At 35.5% G+C, this 22,855-nt stretch overlaps 2 protein-coding genes across 2 annotated transcripts; both read right to left on the reverse strand.

Annotated features, from left to right (window-relative positions):
* Positions 1-12,066: 12,066 nt before the first annotated feature.
* On the reverse strand, positions 12,067-14,652 carry LOC122579956 (NEP1-interacting protein 1-like). Its single transcript, XM_043752224.1, has 5 exons — positions 14,440-14,652; positions 13,759-13,937; positions 13,202-13,285; positions 12,918-13,085; positions 12,067-12,302 (listed from the first exon to the last, which is right to left on the reverse strand). Exons 1-5 carry the CDS (start codon positions 14,603-14,605, stop codon positions 12,180-12,182), a joined length of 720 nt encoding a protein of 239 aa, XP_043608159.1. The 5' UTR covers positions 14,606-14,652; the 3' UTR covers positions 12,067-12,179.
* Positions 14,653-16,277: 1,625 nt separating this feature from the next.
* On the reverse strand, positions 16,278-22,153 carry LOC122578471 (probable prolyl 4-hydroxylase 10). Its single transcript, XM_043750443.1, has 8 exons — positions 21,862-22,153; positions 21,653-21,737; positions 19,791-19,888; positions 19,543-19,640; positions 18,927-19,056; positions 18,659-18,846; positions 18,081-18,168; positions 16,278-16,549 (listed from the first exon to the last, which is right to left on the reverse strand). The coding sequence occupies exons 1-7, from the start codon at positions 22,053-22,055 to the stop codon at positions 18,095-18,097; spliced, it is 867 nt and encodes a 288-aa protein (XP_043606378.1). The 5' UTR covers positions 22,056-22,153; the 3' UTR covers positions 16,278-16,549; positions 18,081-18,094.
* Positions 22,154-22,855: the final 702 nt, after the last annotated feature.

Consider the following 22,855-nt stretch of genomic DNA (forward strand, 5'->3'; position numbering starts at 1 on the left):
AAAACAATTTCCCTAACCAACTAGTTTGTTTGACTATAAAATTAACAATTGTACCTATGTGAAGATAACGTGGTACCACCAACCGTTACACAACACGTTGACAAAATAACTCCTTTTATTGAATGACATTAACTATCATACCATGAACTAGTGATAACTGTTTATAGACAAACAGTTAATAGAAAATCACATACGTATTCAACTAGTACCATTAACGAAGAACACATATGCCACCAATATCACATAATAATTAATAAGGAGTTAAATCATCAAGATCTCGATACAACGATAATTAAAATCAACTTTGAATTATTAAATTAGTGCAATCCTACATATTGTATCACACCATCGAGACGGATGATAAAAAGTTTAGCTACTCATGACAAAACTAATAAACACAAATACAATTATTAATAGAAAAGAATCCATATTAATATTGTACGATGATAAAGTCTTGACAATTAATACTAAATAAAAATAGAGAAGTAAAAAGAGTTTGACCAGATTTGTAACAAGTTGCTTCGTAAACGAATTCGAAGGAAACAATAAGGTTTCACACTTTTGTCGAACACCTGTGGCTGCTCAAAACCCTTCCTACGAATTTTTAATTGTCAAGCGCCTCTCCAACTCTCGTACAATTAATAACTATATATAGTTATTGATGTTGTTACTTGACCGACATAATATGACCACAAAGGGGCCGAAACTTTTTTTTTCTTTTCTCGGCTGCACACTTGGAAGGGATGGGCCAAGCCCAACTTGACCATTATTTTGGGCTGCTACTCACATGAAGAAACACCACAAGTGGGCTGCCCCACATAACTTTCTTTTCAATAGTAAATGTCCAGCCCATGATTAATTCTCCATAGCAAAATATTGAAACCAGCTTTGGTTGATGCATAGGTTGGATGACGTGTAAGACTACTTGTATGCGATGATTGTTCTTGTTTTATGATATGTGGTTATTGTCGGTGGTTCCTCTTGGGCCACCACTACGAACTCACCAACCTCGTGTTGACTTGTTAGTACATTTTTCAGGTAATCAGGTGGTTCAAGGACGTGATGCATGATCTTGTGTAGCTTTTGGACTCGGGCATGGACTTTATGGATGAAGGATTCATTCGCCCACTTTTGATTAATGCTTAGGATCGATAGCCATCTCAAGAATTCTCTTTTGTAAACTTTTGATGGTCATTTGCTCTTTGTGCATTGTTTGAATATTTGACTTGTTGTGGATTCACCGAATTCATTAATTTCATTTAGTTGCCTACCATAATCCAGTTCAATGGGCAACCATGTAAATGACAGAAAGTACATTAGTCATCTAGTTCAATGGGCAACCATGTAAATAGAGATTGACCTGTTATAGCAATTCATCAGGTCAGCAGTTGTTGAACCATGTAAAAAATTGAAAAGTATATGGGTGATGCATATCAATAATCCAGTTTAATGGGCAACCATGTAAATGAGGGAAAATACATTGTTCATCCAGTGACTTAACCCTTAAATAAAAGGCGGTTTTAGACTTAACTATTTGTGATCAATGTTACATGAATTATTATGATTTAGACTTTCAAAGTTTCATGTATATATTTTATTTATGAAAATACTAAACAATTAAACGAATGAAGTTTTTCTATTTATGTTTTTCGTAGAAATCTAAGTTATTTTTTTCCTCAAATATACGATACTTAATTGATAGTGTATCCATATTACGCTACAAAAGACCTGCCAAACGGACAAGTGCTAACCCGCAATGTTACGAAGGAACCTGCGTGGGGAAGGCGCCCAACTGGAAATAATATTTGAATAAAGAAGAGATTGCCTAAATCTCTTCTTCCCTAAAATACGGACGATCGGTTCCAATTAATTTTGGAAGTTAAATCTATCCCTAAAAATCACGAAAAACCGATTGACAAGTTTCTCTCTCTCGATCCTCCTATAAAAGCGACTCAGAAGAGTTCGCAAAAGGGGGACTCACCTATTTATTTTCATTCATACATAAACTCAAAAAACAACACAACAGCACGATCCTAATCGGCTAACAATCACAGTTAATTGGCGTAAAGAGGCTTACTCTCTACCATAAGGGAATCGCCAACAAATAGTTCAAACCCCTTTTTAACCCTAATGCGATTTGGTGTACAAACATTGGCGCCATCCGTGGGACCGCTCTATTGAACTAGAAAAACCCACTAATATACCGTTCTGTGCATCTTACGCTGTGAAAATGGTAAAGAAAAAAGACAGGATGACGAGAGGAAGAAGGTCTGCTCTGGCCATTCAACAAGCAAGAATCAGCGACCTGACTGTGGCCAAAACGACGTCGGAAGGTTTTTATTTCCCGTTATTAGGAGAAAACGAACCTTCAAGCGATTCGCTCATCATCCAAGCCACTGTATTCAATGTTGACGTCCGGAGGGTGTATCTGGACGGGGGGAGTGAATGTGACGTTATCTTTGAACACTGCTTCCTCAAAATGCCAGAATCCATCCGAGCCCGAAGGACGAATTCCCGGGGACCATTGGTAGGTTTTTCCGGGGAACATGCATGGCCGTTGGGAGAAGTCGACCTAGATGTGACCTTCACAGATGGGATACACGAGCGAACAGAGACGCTGGATCTCTCGATAGTACGATTTCCATCCCCCTACAATATAATTTTGGGAAGACCCGCGATGCAAAGGATGAAAATGGTCCCCTCTGTCATCCATAGGGTCATTAAATTCCAATCTGAAACAGGGATAGGATCGATTCACTCCTCTTACGAGCCAATAAAACAAATCAATGATGTGAAAAGGGTAGATGACGACGTCCCACCTATCCCCATGAAAACGCAGGAAGAAGAGGACGCAACAAAGTTGGTGATTAACCCAAACTTTCCCGAACAAACGATCTCCATAGGTACCCAACTTTCAGAAGGGTGCAAGCACAAACTTAAAAAACTGTTACAGGCCAATGTAGATGTCTTTGCATGGGACTATTCAGATATGACGGGGGTTCCAAGAACCCTGGCATTGGAAGGAAAACCCTTCGTCATGGAGCATCGTCTGAGGGAGCACAAGCATATAGAGCCTGTTCACCAGAAGAAACGCAGCCTTTCCGCCGAAAGAGATGAGGCTGCCAGGAAGGAGGTGGACGAACTACTCAAAGCAGGGATAATAAGGGAGCCAGTCTACCCTATTTGGATCGCTAACCCGGTAATGGTCAAGAAAGGAGACAGAGGGTGGAGGATGTGCGTTGACTTTACAAATATCAATAAGGCATGCCCAAAAGACTGTTACCCCTCCCGGAGATTGATTGGAAAGTAGAATCATTAGCAGAGCATAAGCTAAAGTGTTTTTTGGATGCATACAAAGGATACCACCAGATACAGATGGCGAAGGAAGATGAAGACAAGACAGCCTTCTACACCAGTAAGGGAACCTATTGTTATCAAAAGATGCCCTTCGGCCTTAAGAACTCAGGAGCTACGTACCAAAGATTAGTCAACAAGGCTTTCGCTACACAGATAGGAAGAAATCTAGAAGCATACGTCGACGACATGGTTATCAAAAGCAGGGATGAAGAGGGACTCATCGAAGATATCCTGGAAACCTTCGGGAACCTCACGAAAATCAACATGAAACTCAACCCCAAAAAGTGTTCGTTTGGAGTGGAGGAAGGCAAGTTTTTAGGATATTATGTAAGTAACAAAGGCATCCACGCAAATCCCTCCAAGATAAATAAGTTAAAGCAAATTTCGGCACCAAGGACAATCAAAGAAGCCCAAAGCCTGAATGGCAAACTTGCCGCCCTTAGCCGTTTCCTCTCACGCGGAGCCGACAAGCAATTACCCTTTTTTAAAGTGTTGAAAGGATGTCTCAAGAATAAGGACTTCACATGGACAGAGGAGGCGGGAAGAGCTCTGGAACAGATGAGAAAATATATTGCGGACCTGCCAACGCTAACAGCCCCAAAGCCAAAAGAAATACTCTACGTGTATCTGACCGCCTCACTTAAATGCGTCAGCGCTGTGCTTGTGGAAGAAAGGGATAAACAACAGATACCCATTTACTTCGTGAGCAGAGTCCTGCAAGGCGCAGAAGCTAACTATCCCGAGTTAGAAAGACTGACCTTGGCCCTTGTCCACGCAGCACGTAGGTTGCGAAGATACTTTCAGGCGCATCCCATCGTTGTATTATCTGATAAGCCAATAAGGCAGATATTGCTTAAGCTAGAGAAGTCGGGACGTGTGGCCAAGTGGGCCATCGAATTGGGGGAGCACGACATTGATTTCAGGGCCAGGAATGCGATTAAAGGGCAAGTATTGGCTGACTTCATTAGCGAAGTCCACGAAGGCGAAAACTCGATGACACACTCCGTGTCACTCGAAATATTGGGGAACGTCGAAAATGATGTATGGAAGTTGTACACCGATGGAGCCGCAAGCTCCGATGGCTATGGAGCCGGTCTAATGCTAGTCAGTCCCGAAGGCAAAGAATTTACCTATGCTCTGAGCTTTGAGTTTGGAGTAACAAATAACGAAGCTGAGTACGAAGCATTGCTAGCAGGACTTCGGATCGCCAGAGATATGAAGATCCACAACCTACAGGTATATGTCGATTCCCAATTGGTCGCAAACCAAGTAAAAGGGGACTACGAAGCCAAGCAGAATACTACAAAACTATACCTACAAAAGGTGCAGGGACTGATGGAATGTTTCAGTCACTTTGAAATAGAGCACATTCGAAGGAACCAAAACAAAAAAGCAGACGCCTTGAGCAAGCTAGCTTCACTCACATTCGGACACCTAGGGAAACAAGTACTAGTAGAAGTCCTCAAGGAAAGATCGATCGAAGAAAAACAAGTCTCTGACCTTGTGGAGGAAGAGGGCAAAAATTGGATGACCCCCATTTACGAGTACCTAATAAGCGGAATACTCCCCGCAGACAAGGACGAAGCTCGAAAGATAAGGGTAAAAGCCCCGCAATATAAGATCCAAGATAAAAAACTGTACAAGAAAGGCTTCGTCACGCCATGGCTCCGATGCGTAGGTCCAAACCAAGCAGAAATGATCATCCGAGAAATACATGAAAGAATCTGCGGAGCACATGCAGGAGCAAGACCCGTCGCAACGAAGGCTATGAGGCTAGGGTATTTTTGGCCGACAATGCATCAGGACTCCATAGCATTATTGAAGAATTGCAAGTCATGCCAGATACGTGCCAACGTCCCGAGACAACCTAAGAATGATATGACCTTCGTCATGTCGGCATGGCCCTTCATAAAATGGGGCATCGACATTGTGGGACCTCTTCCCGAAGCCCAAAACAAGAAAACATTCCTGGTTGTCGCCATCGATTACTTCACGAAGTGGGTGGAGGCAAAGCCGCTGGCCACGACAAACGGAGACCAAATGAAGAAGTTTGTATGGGAACACATCATATGCAGGTTTGGAATAACTCATACAATTGTCTCAGATAATGGCCCACAGTTTGCCAAAGGCATTTTCCCAGAATTCTGCAAGCAATTGCAAATTCAACAATCCTTCACATCCGTTTACCATCCCCAAGGGAACGGGCAGGTGGAGGTAACCAACAGAGAAATAATTAAGGGAATGGAGAAGCGCTTAGGGCAAAACCACAAGGGATTGATAGATGAACTACCACTAGTCTTATGGGCCAACATGACAACGCCAAAACGAAGCAACGGAGAAACCCCTTTCAGTCTAGCATTCGGAACGGAGGCTGTCGTCCCAGCAGAATTCCAAGTCTCTACCCACAGGATGATAAACACCGAAGGGAACGAAGACGAACTAAGGATAGATCTGGATTTGCTGGAAGAACGACGAGAAATCACCGCCATCAGAGAAGCCGCATTTAAAAACAAGATTGAAGGGTATTACAACAAAAGGGTAAACCCAACAACATTCAAAGTTGGTGACTACGTGCTGCGGTTGAATAGCACGAGCGAAAAAGAATACACTGGAAAAATGGGACCTACTTGGGAGGGTCCATACAGGGTAAGGAGAGCATTTGGAAAAGGAGCATACGAACTGGAAACGCCCGAAGGAGCTCCGGTTGACAGAACATGGAATGGCTCAAATTTGCGGAAATTCTACTGTTAGAATTCCTTTCCCTTTAAAAATATATGTAGTACTAAATAAAAATGCCTGCAAGTAATTCTGCTCATACATACATTTGGCCAAGTGCCTCATTCAAGTATCAAAACCCTACGGGAAAGTGCAAACAAAATATATATAAAATGGCCATATATATATATACATCAGAAAAACCGCAGAAAGTCCCGTACGGCTGGGGCAAAAGCGTCAAGGTGATATTCGCCTTGGGGGGGTCGCTACCCTCGTAAAAAGGGAACAAGCTAACAGAGACGCCTGAATAAGCTAACCTTATACACGTAATCACGTTAGAGAAGCAAGTTTTAACTACTTCTAAAAACTAATCCTCAAGCCAATAATAGCAAAATTTGCTATAAAATGATATTTATAAGCACACAGAATATGGTCATATAAAAACATACCATAAGCAAAATAAGAAACTAAACCGTCTGTTTAACATGCATATGGGTACCATAGTTTGACATCAAAACAGATTAAAAGGTACATACCAAAATAAGTCTTAAAAATATTTATTACAGTTAACCAAACCGGGGTTTCATGACTAGGAAACTGTGCGCCCCAGTATTGTGCAGGTGGGTGAGATCATGAACATAGTTACTCTGGTAATTCGCCAGCTTTGAGATGGCTTCGTCGAACACCTGTTTAGCCTGGAGATATTCAAGAGATTGATCGGAATGCTGAATAAAAGCCATCCCTTTCTTCTTCAAAGCATTCACGACGGCATCAACTAAAGCAACAGCCTCTGGCCCTAGAGCAAGAGTTTCACAAATATGGGGAATTACTTCTTTCACAAACACTTTTACCTCCCGGCGAAGTTCAACATTGTCCAAATCCTTTTCCAAAAGCTCATCATGACGCCTCTTCAAACCCGCATGCAACACCTTCATCTCCACATCTTGCTCAGATAAGCGCTTCTCCAAGTAGGCAACCTGGTCAAATAAACTAGTGATGACAAGCTGGGACTCCTTCAACATATCCTGAAAATACTCATATTCCCAACACATACCACGGACCAAGAGATTTTTTCGTTCACTCATGTTAACAGATAAGAGTTCCTCCTCCATGAATTTTCGAGAAGAATCACCAGAAAAGGAGATGGGAGGAAACGCAGCAAGACCCTTCCCTTTGTTCGAGACAGAGTCATCATCGATGTCGGTAACCTTTCTCTTTGACATGGCTCTAGAAATTGGCGAGAAAAACAAAAGACGGAGATTTTTGAAGAAAATAAAACGAGATGGGGGTATGTGAAAGAAAAAGTGGAAAAATTGACCTATGGGGAGGAAGCAGTGAAAAGACTGAAGGCAGAAGTTCAATTGAAACAATAAATATTCCTGCGCAGCAAACTGTTTTGACACAGAAGAGTAAAAGTCCCAACCGTCGATCACACACCTAGGGATACGTGCAGCAACTTTTTGGTTCCCATTAACTGCAACATGTCCTTTCATAATGCAGTACATTTCGAATATAGTCCAAGGGAATGTCTATTTGGCAAAAATCATCCCCTTGGACTGGGGGGCTTGATGGTGTATCCATATTACGCTACGAAAGACCTGCCAAACGGACAAGTGCTAACCCGCAACGTTACGAAGGAACCTGCGTGGGGAAGGCGCCCAACTGGAAATAATATTTGAATAAAGAAGAGATTGCCTAAATCTCTTCTTCCCTAAAATACGGACGATCAGTTCCAATTAATTTTGGAAGTTAAATCTATCCCTAAAAATCACGAAAAACCGATTGACAAGTTTCTCTCTCCCAATCCTCCTATAAAAGCGACTCAGAAGAGTTCGCAAAAAGGGGACTCACCTATTTATTTTCATTCATACATAAACTCAAAAAACAACACAACAACACGATCCTAATCGGCTAACAATCACAGTTAATTGGCGTAAAGAGGCTTACTCTCTACCATAAGGGAATCACCAACAAATAGTTCAAACCCCCTTTTAACCCTAATGCGATTTGGTGTACAAACACTAATATTATAACGTGGGTCGGGGCTCAGCGCGTGCACTTCGCATATCTTCAGTGAAATCCGTATCAAGTCTTTTTATCCAATATATGACCCGTATCTATAACCAATGACTTAAATAACGTGTTGAACCGTGAGCCATGTGACCCATGAAAAACCCGATTAAACCAACAAGACTTTGGTACCATTGTCAACCGCTACCGGAGCTCAATTGGACCTCCAAATGAGTTAGTTGGTCATCTTTTATACGTCTCTAATAATTTTAATTCTTTGATGTACATGGTAATATTATAACTTGAATCCCCTATTAGTTATTGGTTACTCACTTGAGAAATAAAATAACAAAAATGGTATAATGTGAGAAGACATTTTTTACGTTCTATATATGTCATCAGCGTGTAAATGCAGTAAAAATTACGTTCTATATGACATTTTTTACGTTCTATATATGTCTAGTGGTTGATGACTAGAGGAGCTGCTCGTCTATGACGGCTTCATGGTGATGGATGGACCTTTATTTTGTCTCTTTGACCACATGATTGAACCAAGTTTTTCAAGTTCCTTAATTTGCTTAGTAGAATTAAGGCAAACAAAAGAGCTTGATAGAAATGACATGCTACACTTTTTTAACAACAAATGTTAGTTGTTTGTAGTTAGTTTTCCCCAAATTAGTAATTAAAGGTCAATTTTTAGATTTAAACCAGAGAGGCAAAGTCTTCCACTCCCTTTGGAAAGAAAGAGTAAGTATGGTTAAATGAGTTTCGATTTCTGTCTTAGAAACAACCTTTTTAACATCTTTGGAAATTGAAGACATAATTATCTATCTTTGTTTATGTGTTGGAAGAGCTCACACTCACTGACTCACACTAGATGCTTCTGATATGGTTTTGGGAATATAAACGACTGTTTCCTTGAATTATTTCTACCAAGTTTTTCGTTTAAGGGATGAGATTTCCTCAAATACCGGATATCAATTATGACTACCAAGTAGTTGTGCAAAAAAGTCAGGTTTTGCTAGACTCGACCCGGGTTTGGTCTATGAGAACCGGTTTTTTCCCCGATGCGATATTGAAACCCGAAACCGAAACCGATTTCAAACCATCAGATTTTCCAAAACTCGAACCGTTTTGGTCAAATCCGGGTTTGATCGGGTTCGGTTTCGGCTTTTCCAATCCTGTTTTAAATAAACCGGTTTTTGTGTGCACTACTTTATACACGTCTTCCTCTTTTCATGTCTCCCCCTTATGGCCTGTTTCTAAAACTTTACCTTTTCGGTTTAGAAATTGACCTCTTATTTTCGACTTATTCTATTTCGATATCCATTATCAAACTCAATATATCTCTTAATATTTATACTCAACCTTCTAATAGGCAGGGGAGGAGGTACATGGGGGGTAGGGTTGGCCATGACCCACCCCCCATCGCTAGTTGCAATCGATTTTTTGGCTTAACTATTTTGTATCTTTTAATTTGGCCACCAGTGATAGAAAAGATTTTAGTTACTGAAAATAATGGTGGGAAGTTCCTGGAGAAGAATAGAGAAGACGCCTGTATAGTTGGGCAAGATGACCACTAATTTTATTATTTAATCATAACCCTATAGTATCTTGAAGTTAAACTTTTAGCCTTTAAATTTATAACATGTTCATTTAAGGATCTAAACTTGGTTATAAATCTAACTATCGTTTGACTGTTAAGCTTATATCCATTTCTGAACTGGCAAAGATCACTCTATCTTTCTTTCTTATACAATATTTCATTATCATATATATATTATTTTAACTTTAACATTGTTATTATAAGTTTTACTATTAACTTAATATAAAATTATTAACTATAATAGTCATGATGACACTGGCATAGTACAATTTTTCATAGTTAATGAATTAATGTTATTGAAGTTTTAATTACAATTTTATATGGTTAAATTTATAAGGATTTTGCGTCAAGAAATGCAATTAAACATCATTTATGGTGATTCACTACGATGTAATTTTATTTGGTTATTTGGAGTTTAATTCTTTAAATTGTAAGTTCATATGTCTTTATTTTATCAATAAAAAACAACATTAGCATTAGTGGTCTAGTTTAACCAGGTTGTAAATCTTTATAAATTTCATACTATTAGTTTTAAAAGTTTTTAATGAAGCATATTGACCATTTCGCCCAGTCATTTGAATTCTCAGAACCGACCCTATTTGTGCTTGTTTTATGTTTAATAAATTATTTAGTACACCCGGATCAAAAATTCTGGCTCTGCCTCTACTAATAGGCTACACCTTGTTTAGGTGTCATTGGGGCCACGCACTTCAAAAATTGGAAAACATACTATGGGCCCTTCAGTAAATTGCTTCGTCCATTTTTGCCCTATAACAAGCCAAATAATTTCAATGTATACATTATCCACGCTACTAGAATTTGATCTGACATTCCACGTAGACACCAATTCGACCATGACATGCTTTGTAGCCTTTATGGTTTGGTTACGGGCTACGTGTAAAAATGGATTTGAATACGTGACCATAAAAATTTCATTTTATTTTGAACTTCATAAATTATCCCCATTCCCTTAATTTGTACACATACGATGTTTATGTAAGACACTGAGGTTAGGAAACATGTCGTGTTATTCAATTAATCATTCATTTTAATTAATGTAAGATTCATTTTTCATAGCATGTGTTTCTGGTTAATTATTAAATCATTTGTAAATCAAATTTGGAATTTAAATATATTATTCTTTCTTCTCAAATAGATAGTCCATTTTTTACTTTTTATTAAAAAAAATGTACACTTCGATCATAAATAGTTTTGTCAATCTTATACAATACTTAATGAAAATTTATACCAATAAAAACAATCATATATTTTGTATCAAAGTATCAATTGTTATATAATTAAGAAAAATTAAGGTTATGATTGGGGGAAAAAATGACTTTAAAAAAGTAAAATAATAGTGAACAATATTTTTGAGACGGAAGAGTAAAAAATCTTCAAACATTTATTTTAATTTTTCTCTAAACATTATGTATGCTTTGTATGTAAATTTCGTTTTAAGGTAATTCTAAGTTTTGTAACGACATGCATGAAAGGATGTCAAGATTGGAAATAGAAGGGAACGAGTTTGGAGTTGGCCAAATGATGTTGCTTCCAATGCAAAAGACCAAAACATATTCGTGAAATGAATAACTTTTCCCCTACTCGGAGATCAATGTAGGTACGTAACAGGGTCAACAATGGGTGGATTATAGGCGAGTGGTTGGTGGGGTGTCATGGGTGAACACCGCCGACATAAAAAAATCCGGGGTGTGGGAAAGTTTGAGTGATAGAATCACTTATTTCCAACATGCGTGGTCACCTCACATTCATTTTTTTTATTATTAATATAAGGTATAGTATGTTATGGGTTGTAAAAAAAAAGGATTGAGATACGAGTGAATAGTAAATGAAGTGACTTTAAGAGAATTGGTTGTAAATAAATGGTGGAAAAAATGATGAATGTTGGGATGCCAACACTTTAATATCGAAATAACTTAACCATATAAAAAGTTATGCTCTTTTCATGGCTAATTTCTCTTCTTCTATTTATAAGCATAGTTTACATGCTAAACGGTATGCTCGAATGTTAGAATTTTGTAAGATAAAGAGGAGTCAGTCTTTTTAGCCATTTACCTACTTAACACGATATAAACGAACAAATAAGAGTTACTCTCCCAGTCAAAGTATGAAAAAGTGATGAAATACTATATAGAAGAATATACAAGAAACAATTTACTATGAGAAAAGTGAGTATGGGGCTGTTATGCACCTAATTTGGGTGAAAAACCCCTCACATACTAATATTTTAATATTTTGAATAAATGTTTAGCTCCTCTTGATTTTTATAGTTTAAAAAAGGTATGTGAGAGATTTTTTACCGAACTTAGGTGCCTAACAACCTCATATTCTCTTTCCCTTTTTCTATAGAGAGACTGCTCTTAGAAGACCTTTAGCTATTTTGAAAGGAGTGGATCAAACCTTTCACCTTTGTTTTCAAACTTCAAAGACAAGGGATTTTTCAACTAATATACAAAACTCAAAAAAGAAACACCTAAAGATCTCTTCTACATAATGGACAAGACCCATGTCTCACTAGCCATTCATCAATGCAAGGTAGGTGAAACATGTGATGACATTGTGGCAAACTCCTTACGGTTTCTCCAAGTTGGAAATCCTGCACCAAGATATCATGATTCATGACCCACATTTTTTATCAATCAACTTGCTATTCTTTTTATGTGTTTGTTTTTTGTACAAAAGATGAAAGTTCAATCAAGAAGCTTTCACTTGGTCTAACTAGAGTTTGACACTCTACTAAGAAGAGAATAATTAAATTATAGAATGTTGTTTACAAAGTTTAAGATATTTATTGGTGAGCTACATTTATTCTATGATAGAATATTTTTATATCAAGATATGCTCTGTCAGTCTGTCATACCAAAAAATACAAAAGATATTTATTTGAACTTTCCAAATTAAGGGGTAAAATAATGTTGGTCACCTAACTGAATATCTCATAATGTGATAGTTTAGTATTATTTGGAGTAGTTTAGATATAAAATATTGTTGTTCAAGAAAAAAAAAGGAATTAACTAATATGTTTTTAATCAATTGATGGATACCTTATGGTTTAGTTCAAATTATAATTATGAATAAGTGAGTGAAAATATTTATCCCAGTTGATAAAATTATAGTACTAAACGTGTAAAGTTACTTTCGTTTTGACTGGAAAAGAGGGAAAAAATTAGCTAGAATATGAATATCATATATGGTAAATGAACTATGTTACCTGCAGGCAGACAGAGCAGGAAAATCGTTCTCCCGATTCATCAGCACCATTGTCGCAGGTAATGGCGATTTTAGGTATTCTTTCAACTGAATATTCAGTTAAGCCTTTAGATCCCCCAATGTCAAATATGTTATGGACCTCATAAAACCTCGTTTCAACATCTCCCATCTAACATAATGAAACAAACCAAAAAACTTAACAAGAATTTCGGAATCTTTTGATGTTCTTTATCGTTATGCAAAAACAATAATGTAACTTGAGTTAGTTAATTTTAGGAAAATTACCTGACTTTGAACTGCACTCAACATAGCCGGACCCATTTGTTCACGTACAAGCCTTCCATTCAACAAACTTACAATGACATCAATCTGGTGCAAAGAATCATTAATTTAAGGAGTCGTGCGTTTGGAAAGTGATTTTTGCAACTTAAATAAGCAGAGTCCCAAAATTAGATGCTCAAACTCGAAATTGGTAGAAAAGTTTGCATTTATCTCATTTAGCAGCTTCCATTATTAACCATTTTGTACATTTCCCTAATTTGATTATTTTGAACCGTTTCACAAATCATGCAAAACTAATCATCAATGACTTCAGGAAAATGTAATTTGTAGCTAAAAACAAGTAGATTACAAATTTACAAGGAATTATGTACATATTGGTCTTCTTTTCAGAAACAATATGAAACTTATTGAAGACTTGATCGACATAATCTTTACTTTTTGGTAAACATCATTTCTGAATTCATTTTAGACTTGATTTGCTTTAAACAGATGAACTTTTGAAGTGTCATACGATTATGAATAAACCTTAAACTATGAAGGATGAAACTAAGATTGCTTACCAAGTATAGAACACATCCAATCCCATATTCATCAGATTTCCACAAAACAAGCGAACATTCAAAAACTTCAATCGAGAAAACTGCACCCGATATGGCTCCAATTGCAGCCCCTCGAACAAAACCACTTTCTGTTTCTTGGCCTATCAAAGCACCTGTCATTGCTCCTAATAAAGTTCCTACTGCAATATTGTAAAAAATGGTTATATTTTCCTCATATACATTTATTATTTACCATTCTTGTATTAATTTGTTAAGCTACAAAGATTCTAAAAAAACAAAAAGATCACTATATCAAACATTAAAAGGATAGCCCGACATGAAAGAACATAAGTCCATGACACTCCAACTTTAGCTGGGTGGTAGGGGCTCCTGGGGAGACGACTAAGGTTCAATTCTTGACATCAGTAGTTTTAGTAATATTTTGGGTAGTTTGGGAGTAGAAATAGTGTAACATTCGTCGTTTAAAAAAAAAGCGCATAAGTCCATAACTCTATATTACAAATTTTTTTTGATCATCAAAACATGTTCAATTGGAAAATGTAACAAACACCCATTTCAAATTCTTGAAAACCAGTGACAAAAACATATAATTATTAATTAAGATTAAGAAACAACAAGCAAGTATTATGATTTATGAATCAATAGGTAAAAAGTATGAAGACCATAGTACATAGTACATACCTAGTGCAAAAAAGAAGGTGAGAATGCCAGACAGAACATTTCCAACAACCATGGAAAAAGCATAGCTAATAAAATCTTTAACTTTAGTAACCAAATTCTTGATAGAAAATGATGAAATTTGTGAAGGTGATGTTAAACAATGAGATGGATATGTGTAAACCTCCATTATTGACAAGATTGCAAAGGTTGTTTGAAAATCTGTTTTTGAAGTCGCAATAAGAAAACAACTTTGATTATGATATATATAAATATTTATATATAGGAAAAGTGAGGGTGGTGGAGACTATATATATCACTGATTTAGATATGTTAGTTGTGATGCATTTAGTGAAGATATGAAGAATGAGCAAAATGACTTAGAAGGTGAGAGTTGGAAGCATTTATGACTTGATTGGCTTCCTTAAATCTCGATCTGTGGGTCAAAAGGACAGTTTTAATATCATTAGTATCCTGACACACACTAATTCAATTAGGATATTTTGTTCTTTCTAAACTATAAAGTATATAATACCATCATTATTATAGTTTAGTTAAGATAAACCAACTAGCTTGTTAAAATAGTATAATATACAACTAAAGATGTTTGAACTAAAACAAACATTTAGAAGCGGAAGTGCGGAACATGGTGAATTGGTGATATGACCAAAACTCAGCCGATGATCGGTTAAAATGAGGAGCTTTCATAAGAAGACAAATGGTGAAATAACACGAGACAGAGAAAAAGACCGAAAATGCTAACATCCAAAGACAAAAAGAATGAAATTATACAAACAGTGATAGTATGACACTACACACTAGATTAGATTCTATAATATAGTGGACCAGAATGTTACATTGGAAGTTGGTAAACCGAGAGTAAAACTCGATCTGTACTAAAATTTGACACAAACATTTAGGGGCACACTTCAATTAAAAAACAAAGAGATCGAATGTTTGAAATCGAATGTTTGAAAGCAATGGCTTTCACATGTTTGTTTTAATTCAAACATTTTGGTCACACTTGAATTCAAACTTAAGTTTTCTCGATAGAAATGAAGTTGTTGGTTCATTGATAAAGTCTTTGACTTTAGGATATTCCACTACTATTATACTCTTGGCATTTGTAGTGTTGGATTATTTGAGGTTTTTAGGAGTTTTGGATTTTATCTAATATATTCGTATAATTTAGAACTTTCGTTGTATCTGTTTATCGTTCTGTTCATTAATTTTATTTGATATATACAAAATTTTGAGAGATGTAGAAATTTATATTTCGATACTTCTATATTATTATATAAAAATTATAGCTCTATGTTGAAAGTAAAAAATATGAGACACAACAAACTACCCTTGATGAATTAAATCACTACTAACTCTTGATATTAAATTAGACCAGTCTTTTATATTATAAAATGATTTAACTCCCTTTAAATCAAATATCTTAACAGCAATTACCTACACTATTTGATGTCGTCACTAACGTTACCATCGGTCGTTGCCATCACACTGTCGACACATTTCACGGATATGTTGATTGACCAATTTGTGATAATAACTTACAACCTATGTATTACTTGTAGTAACTATGTTAGCCAAATCCCACTATAATTCAACATCCAAGATTCAAGACTTGAAAGGAAAAAACAACAAAAAATAAAAACAAAAATTGTAACTTTTTTTTTTGTAACTAGGTTAGCCAAACACTACTATTTAATTAGTTATAATACCGATGAAATTTATTAAAAAAAACCTATCCAATTTTTTCAAAAATAGGTCGATATTCCATGGGAGATAATTATGGGTAAGCTAACTACAGTTTACTGTTTACGTGTACACCTCTTGCCAATATATCCACCAAATTTGCGACAAAGTCTTTGACTTTCACTGAATGTTAAGAATATTGATATAATCCTTAGATAGTTATGTTTTTCAACCATGCTATAAACTTTATAAATGACTGTAAGTATAATGGTTACTACGGACTTTCGTTTTATAGTAGTTAAGTTAAAAGAATCAAAATTATGGAATGAATATATATTTAATACGTATGAAAGTAACATCAAATTATCTGGGCTTGGTACACATCCGACGTCATGTTCCAACAGGTCAATTCTGATATAATATCCATAACCTGTCAGAAATAATTGTGTCAATTAAAGTTAGTAAAGCTAGTTGTTACTGTGAAAAAACATGCCAAGCTAGGAAGTAAAAGTAAAAACAAGAAACAAAAACAGGAAACAAAGCAAACACAGCTAAAAACGCCAATAAGGCATATATAATACAAAGACCAGAACTATGGGTTTAATTCGGTCAATGATGCCACAACTTTACGAACAGTAAGATGGTAAATTACGCGTTTACTTGTAACTAGGTTATACTTTACTATCTCTAGTGGGTTAAATTGGGTTAACTGAGAGTGTTTACCTAAAAAGGCACATATCAAATGAAAAGTATGAGTAGAAATCAAGCTAAATGTATTAAGTTGCTTGCTAAGAGATTAGATTGTTTTCGTCATTATATGTAACAGAACATTGAAAACAAGACCTTTCGATTAGAAAACTCTACTTTGTAAGTTATTAAACATCTTGGTAAAATAGATATTTATTTTGTGAAACTTGTAGCATGAGCATAATTTATCAAGTATGACTGATTATACTTGTCTTCATTAAGCTTAATATTATAATACTCGTGGTTCTTTTGATGGTACATGCTAACAAGATTGTTAATAGTTTTTAAGTTACTCTAACAGATCCATGCCTTACCTAGATAAAAAAGTTAATTAGCGGGTCGGCCCAAACCAGTATATTTGAGGGACTAAACCACAGACAAAATTACCAACAAAAAAAAACGATATAAATATAACAAAAATATATAATTTAGGAAGAGTTGAGTAGTTTAATTCAGCATAAATTGTCATTATAACATGGTTAACATCGAAAAAGGCAAGTTTTGCACTATGTAGTCAATTTCGGTGGTATACCAGTCGTATACCGGTGGTATTTCGGTTTTCGGTCCTCCACTGGTATATCGGTATAGATTTTTGTCTACAATTTCGGTACCGAGATTTTCGGTGAAATTTACCGAAATCTCACCGAAATCGGTCAAATTTCGGTCCAAATTTCGGTGGTATACCAGTTTTTCAGAATTTTTTTTTTATTAAATTATTTTTGTCCAAACTAAATAACAACATAAGAAACACTAAAAGTTTGAAGTATTAACACTATTCTATCAAATATTGACACTTTTAAGCTTGACTTTGATATTTAGATTGAGTATTAACTTAATATACTTGCTTTTTGTGTGTATAATTGCAATCTTTTTGGTATATATATAATTTTATATAACATTTTTCATAATATTACGATTACCGAAATACCACCGAAATACCACTGAAATAACCGATATTTCAAATACCATTCCTTGACCGAAACACCGAAATTTTGGTCCCTAACTACTTAGGTTTTGCATGAAATAATAAATACTGATTTGAACTTTCATTTTCGGACTTTGGTGCAGCTAATATCGAACCAAATATTTAAATCAAATCATTCTAGATTTTTAATCTCATACTAACAACAGTCTGATATGCAAGTGGTCATTAAGCTTTAACGCTACATATAACATTTGGGCCAGTAGGAGGTCATAAACCTTTCTGGAAGTACCTTCTGAAGCCAAATTAGACCTTGTACTCATCGACGTGAATCCATTTTGTAGAGGACCATTTGTTTCCCTTAATAACAGGGCACCCACCTAAGACAAAAAAAAAAAAGGATGGGCAGGCGTTAGCAAAAGATATCAGGTACAATGGCGGTCTTAAGATTATGAACAATAAATCATGGCACAATGGCTGGCTAAATGGGCTGGGTTGACCCAAAACACAACTGGTTTAATACTCAAAATCTTCAATAAATATTAGGTTGTACGCATATAAATACACTTTGGGACATTTTTAGCCTATTTGACCAATTCCTTTGAACTTAACATTACTCTATTCTGTCTGCTTGATCCAGAGTGATCAAATATAATCAGAATGGAGATATTCATAATTCAATGATTGTTAGCTTGTTAACAGGTCAAAAATGCAAAATACAACAACTATGAGACTCATTAACAAAAGCAGCCATAAACCGATTTATTAAGTGAACAAACTGATTTCTGTGCTTATAAAAGTATTAACACGATTCGAAGTACCATTAGGAAAAGAAAACCAAATTCAGAACATAGATGGAGAATAACATACCATGTAAACTTGAGGAGTCCAAGGATGCATCAGGTTTCATGCTCCAGAAAAGCAGTGCATCTCCCATTTTGGGCTTCACTGATAGCCCATCTTTGCCACATTCAGATAACTCGTTCCACCAAGGCACAGCGCTAATATTTCCTTTTGCAGCAGGAAAAACCGTCTCACCACCTTCCTCAACATCTGAGCTGTAAACAAGAGAAGAGATTATAGAAATGCAAAACACATGATTGAAACTTAATCTGTTTACAGAAAAAGTATCACTTACAGGTACATTAGAACTGTAGCCATTCTTTGACCCCCATTCTTGGCATTAAATTGATCAAGGAAGTAGTCATAATGAGGTTCATACTTCTGCCCAACTTCATAATGTAAAATTTGCAGTCCTTCCCCATTTTCTGGTCAGTATGTGTGAATTTGGGTTAGCAGTTGCAATAGATATTTAGATCAGAAATAGTAGCTGCATAAGCAGATTTCGCAAGACGAGTGGGTTGGAGAACTGGTCAAAATTTGTCCAGGTTCTCAGTAGAAAATTTTTCAGTACTCTACTAAATGGGCAAAAACTTCTTTTGGTTAAATTCAAACTTGTAACTAATAAACTTAACGAATTTAATCTAAATTATTGAATATCAGTATTACTGATTAATTACGACCTTGGAGGTGGCCACGTGTCACTTATTTGAAATAGATTTTGCTTGACTTTTTTGCTTGAATAGATATTTAGTACTCTACACTGTTTGACCAGTTCCCATATTAGCAAACTTTTTTATTTGTGACATCCGTTGGAGACAAAACATAACCCAAACCGATCCACTAACAAGTGAAGTCCGCACAAATTTCACCTCTAGATGTACCGTCCAGAATTTCATATAGAAAATGCATACCTACAGGTAAGAAAGTGAAATCTGCAATTCTTTTTTCAATGGCTTTGATTGTTTCATCATACCCTCGGGCCAGAAATGTTCCAGAACTTGTACGCACCCTGAATGATATACATGAAACATGTAAATAGATTATTAAACGTAAGAAGATCCACAAAATATAAGTTACTAATAATAGTAATAGATTAGATAGAGGAGCTAACTTAAGTACATGTGCCATACTTTTAAAAAAACAAGGAAAAAATGCACACCTACTATCTTTGCTCTTTCCAGTCTCATTATCGACAACAGTCGACTTCTCCATATGCGGTTTAGCAAGATTAATTAGATGCTCACATTCATCCTGAGACTGGAAACAGAACATAATGTATATTGGTGAAATCTGCAAACTGCAAATGAGTGTTCATCCAAGCCTAGATGATAAGTTATATGAAGCAAGAGTGAACTCCTTGTGGATGTGAACTTTTCTGATTCCCGGGGAAGGGGGCGGGACATTCATTTATCTAGTTAGGCAGTAATCTTTACAACTTTTTGGCAATATGATATGATCCCACATCGGCCAAGTATGGGATTGGTTGGTGGTTTTATAGCCTAGGTGTCCCCTCCTCCTTTGAACTAGCTTTTGGGAGTGAGTTCTACACTTAGCTTATGGCATGATGCGAGCCTATTATGGGATGGGTTCGTATCACAATATTCATCCTAGTCTATAGTATGATATAATCTAGTCAAATTGAGAGGTACAAAGTTAGAAAGCCTTGTTACGGGCTAACTTCAGATAATACTGGGTTTAGCAGCTCACACCAACTTAAAGCTTTGCTCATTGGATGTGAAATCAACATTCTTGATTATAGATCCTTTTAAACTATACATGACATGATCTAAGGGTTTCGATATGATCTTATCTTTTGTGATCTTAGAACCAATAAATAGCCTTGCTTTTCTCTGGCTAACTAAATGAAGAAAATCCCTTTTGACTCAGTTTTAAGTGATTCGATAATCAGGATAAGTTTCTTTGTAGGTGTTCAATGGAAAATTATAAAATGGTGCATGAAGGGAACCTTGGGAATAGTTGACCAAGGAAATAATGCAGTATTTCCTTTAAGTCAAGAGCTACATGCTTATTTATAATCTTGTTCACCATTTGTGTTTTGACATATGGAAGTGATTGCACATAAAGACTACAGTATGCCGGTCAAACAGGCCCCTATCAGGTTAACATCTGGATATGTATTTGTATCATCAGGCAAAATACCTTGCTGAAACATAAAACGAAAAACCAGCTATGACTTGACGAGTGACTTCTATAACAGAGACAGAACTCATAAATTCGTACATTCATTAACTAAATGATGATTTTCTAATTGTTGTTTCCCTGTAATTACAACGATGGAGCCCAATCTAATGTTCTTAATGCACTATGGCCTACGGCTTAGTAATACTCTGTCAACGAACCAAGAGAATGTAATTTATCACATTATGACCAACTTATTGGCAACATCTCTTATGAGTCTATGACTAAATGTTCAAAGCTGACTTTCAAGGAGATATTCACTGTATAAAAAGTTAGTCATGTTAAAAAATAACGAGATTAACTAATTTTGACAGGCAAAAAGTGTTTGTGATTGGTGTGATGGATGTATACTTTTTTTTTGTGATGTATGTATACTTGTATTAAGATTTTTCTTTATCAGACAACACAATTACATCAACCATAGCCATACTTGTACCTGTACATTTGAAAATATCATTATTCCATTGCTTGTATATCTGTACTAAACTTTTTGATTCATGAAACGGTCTATTGGCAAGAAAAATCATTGTATATTTTAATAAAACAGTCTATTGATTCATGAAACGGTCTAAGCTCTGAAACGGTCTAAGCTCATTGCTAAATTTTAATAAGTAACCCTGATTTCCAAATAAGGAGAGGGGAAATATCTACAAAATGAACCAAATTCAAGATGAAGAAAAATAACATGGGCAGTAACCAAACAGTTAATGAAACTTTTAACCCTAATTCCTAAAAGTACATTTTCGGCTCATTTTTAGGCGCAATCATATCATATCATATAAAGTACTCGTAATAAAACAATCAAAGTTCAAAATTACTAACCAAGAAATTGTGATAAACAACCGCTCGAGGCTCCCACGAGATTACTTCAACCCATTGATCAATTCTATCTCCCACATTATCATTTCTACAATAATTAGTCATCAAAAAACAAAAAAAAATAAGAAACAATTCAATCCAACCTTAATTCAAATCAAATCATAGAACAAGAACTGATTTATAAACTATAATTAAAAAAAAAAAAAACAAACCTGTCAACAATAGAATTATGTTGCACAATGGAGTTGACTTCATGAACATTTGATGAGCTTCTTGGAATCGAAAGAATTACGAAACCGAATGCGAAAAATGAACAGATGATTAGTACTGCAAATATGATTGTTGATATTGATGATGATGATTTTCGAGATGGACCTCGAGGATATATTCGTCCTTTTGATGCCATTTCTATGTAGATTTTAAGAACAAATATTGATCAGATTCAAAGTGAAAGTCAAAGTGAATGTTGTGTTAGCTTTTACCTGTAGTTCTTAAAAATTCGTTAGTCAACGGGAGTGGGTTTGTATTCATCAATTATACATGTTACATCTTCATGTCAGTTTCCTTGGTTTTTTCTTTTCTTTTCGGAGTTAAGTTTAGTGGGTGGAGAATTGGTATTTTGAGTAAATTTAAAAAGTAAATATAACAAAAATCTCGTGCCAAAAATAAAAGAAATAAAACTTATGTGACAAAAACTAAAATTTTAAAACTTGTGATAAAAAGTAAAAAGAATTAAAGTTTTGTGGCAAAAGTTAGGAAAACGAAATTTTAAAAACAAAATAAAACAAAACTTTTGTGTTAAAAGTAAAAGAAATTAAAGTTATGTGACGAAAAGTAAAAGGTTAAAAATTTATGTGATAAAAAGTAAATAGATTGAAATTTCGTGACAAAACTTACAAAAACAAAAGTTTAAAAATTAGATAAAAAAAACATTCGTGCCAAAAATAAAAGAAATTAAAGTTATATCACAAAAAGTTAAATGGTTAAAGTTATGTGGCAAAAATTAAAAAACCTAAAGTTCTAAATAAACTAAGTTTGTGTTAGAAATAGAAGATATGAAAGTTTGGTGTAAAAGTGTGAAACAATAGAAGTTAAAGAAAACAAAAACCGGGCACGCAAAATGATTCATGATTTTTAGGATATATAATAACTACAGGGGTGTCACAATTATGTCTTTATTATACATCTGAAACGAACAAGACTCGA

Source organism: Erigeron canadensis, chromosome 8 (assembly GCF_010389155.1).
Source record: "Erigeron canadensis isolate Cc75 chromosome 8, C_canadensis_v1, whole genome shotgun sequence".
NCBI classification, from domain to species: domain Eukaryota; kingdom Viridiplantae; phylum Streptophyta; class Magnoliopsida; order Asterales; family Asteraceae; genus Erigeron; species Erigeron canadensis.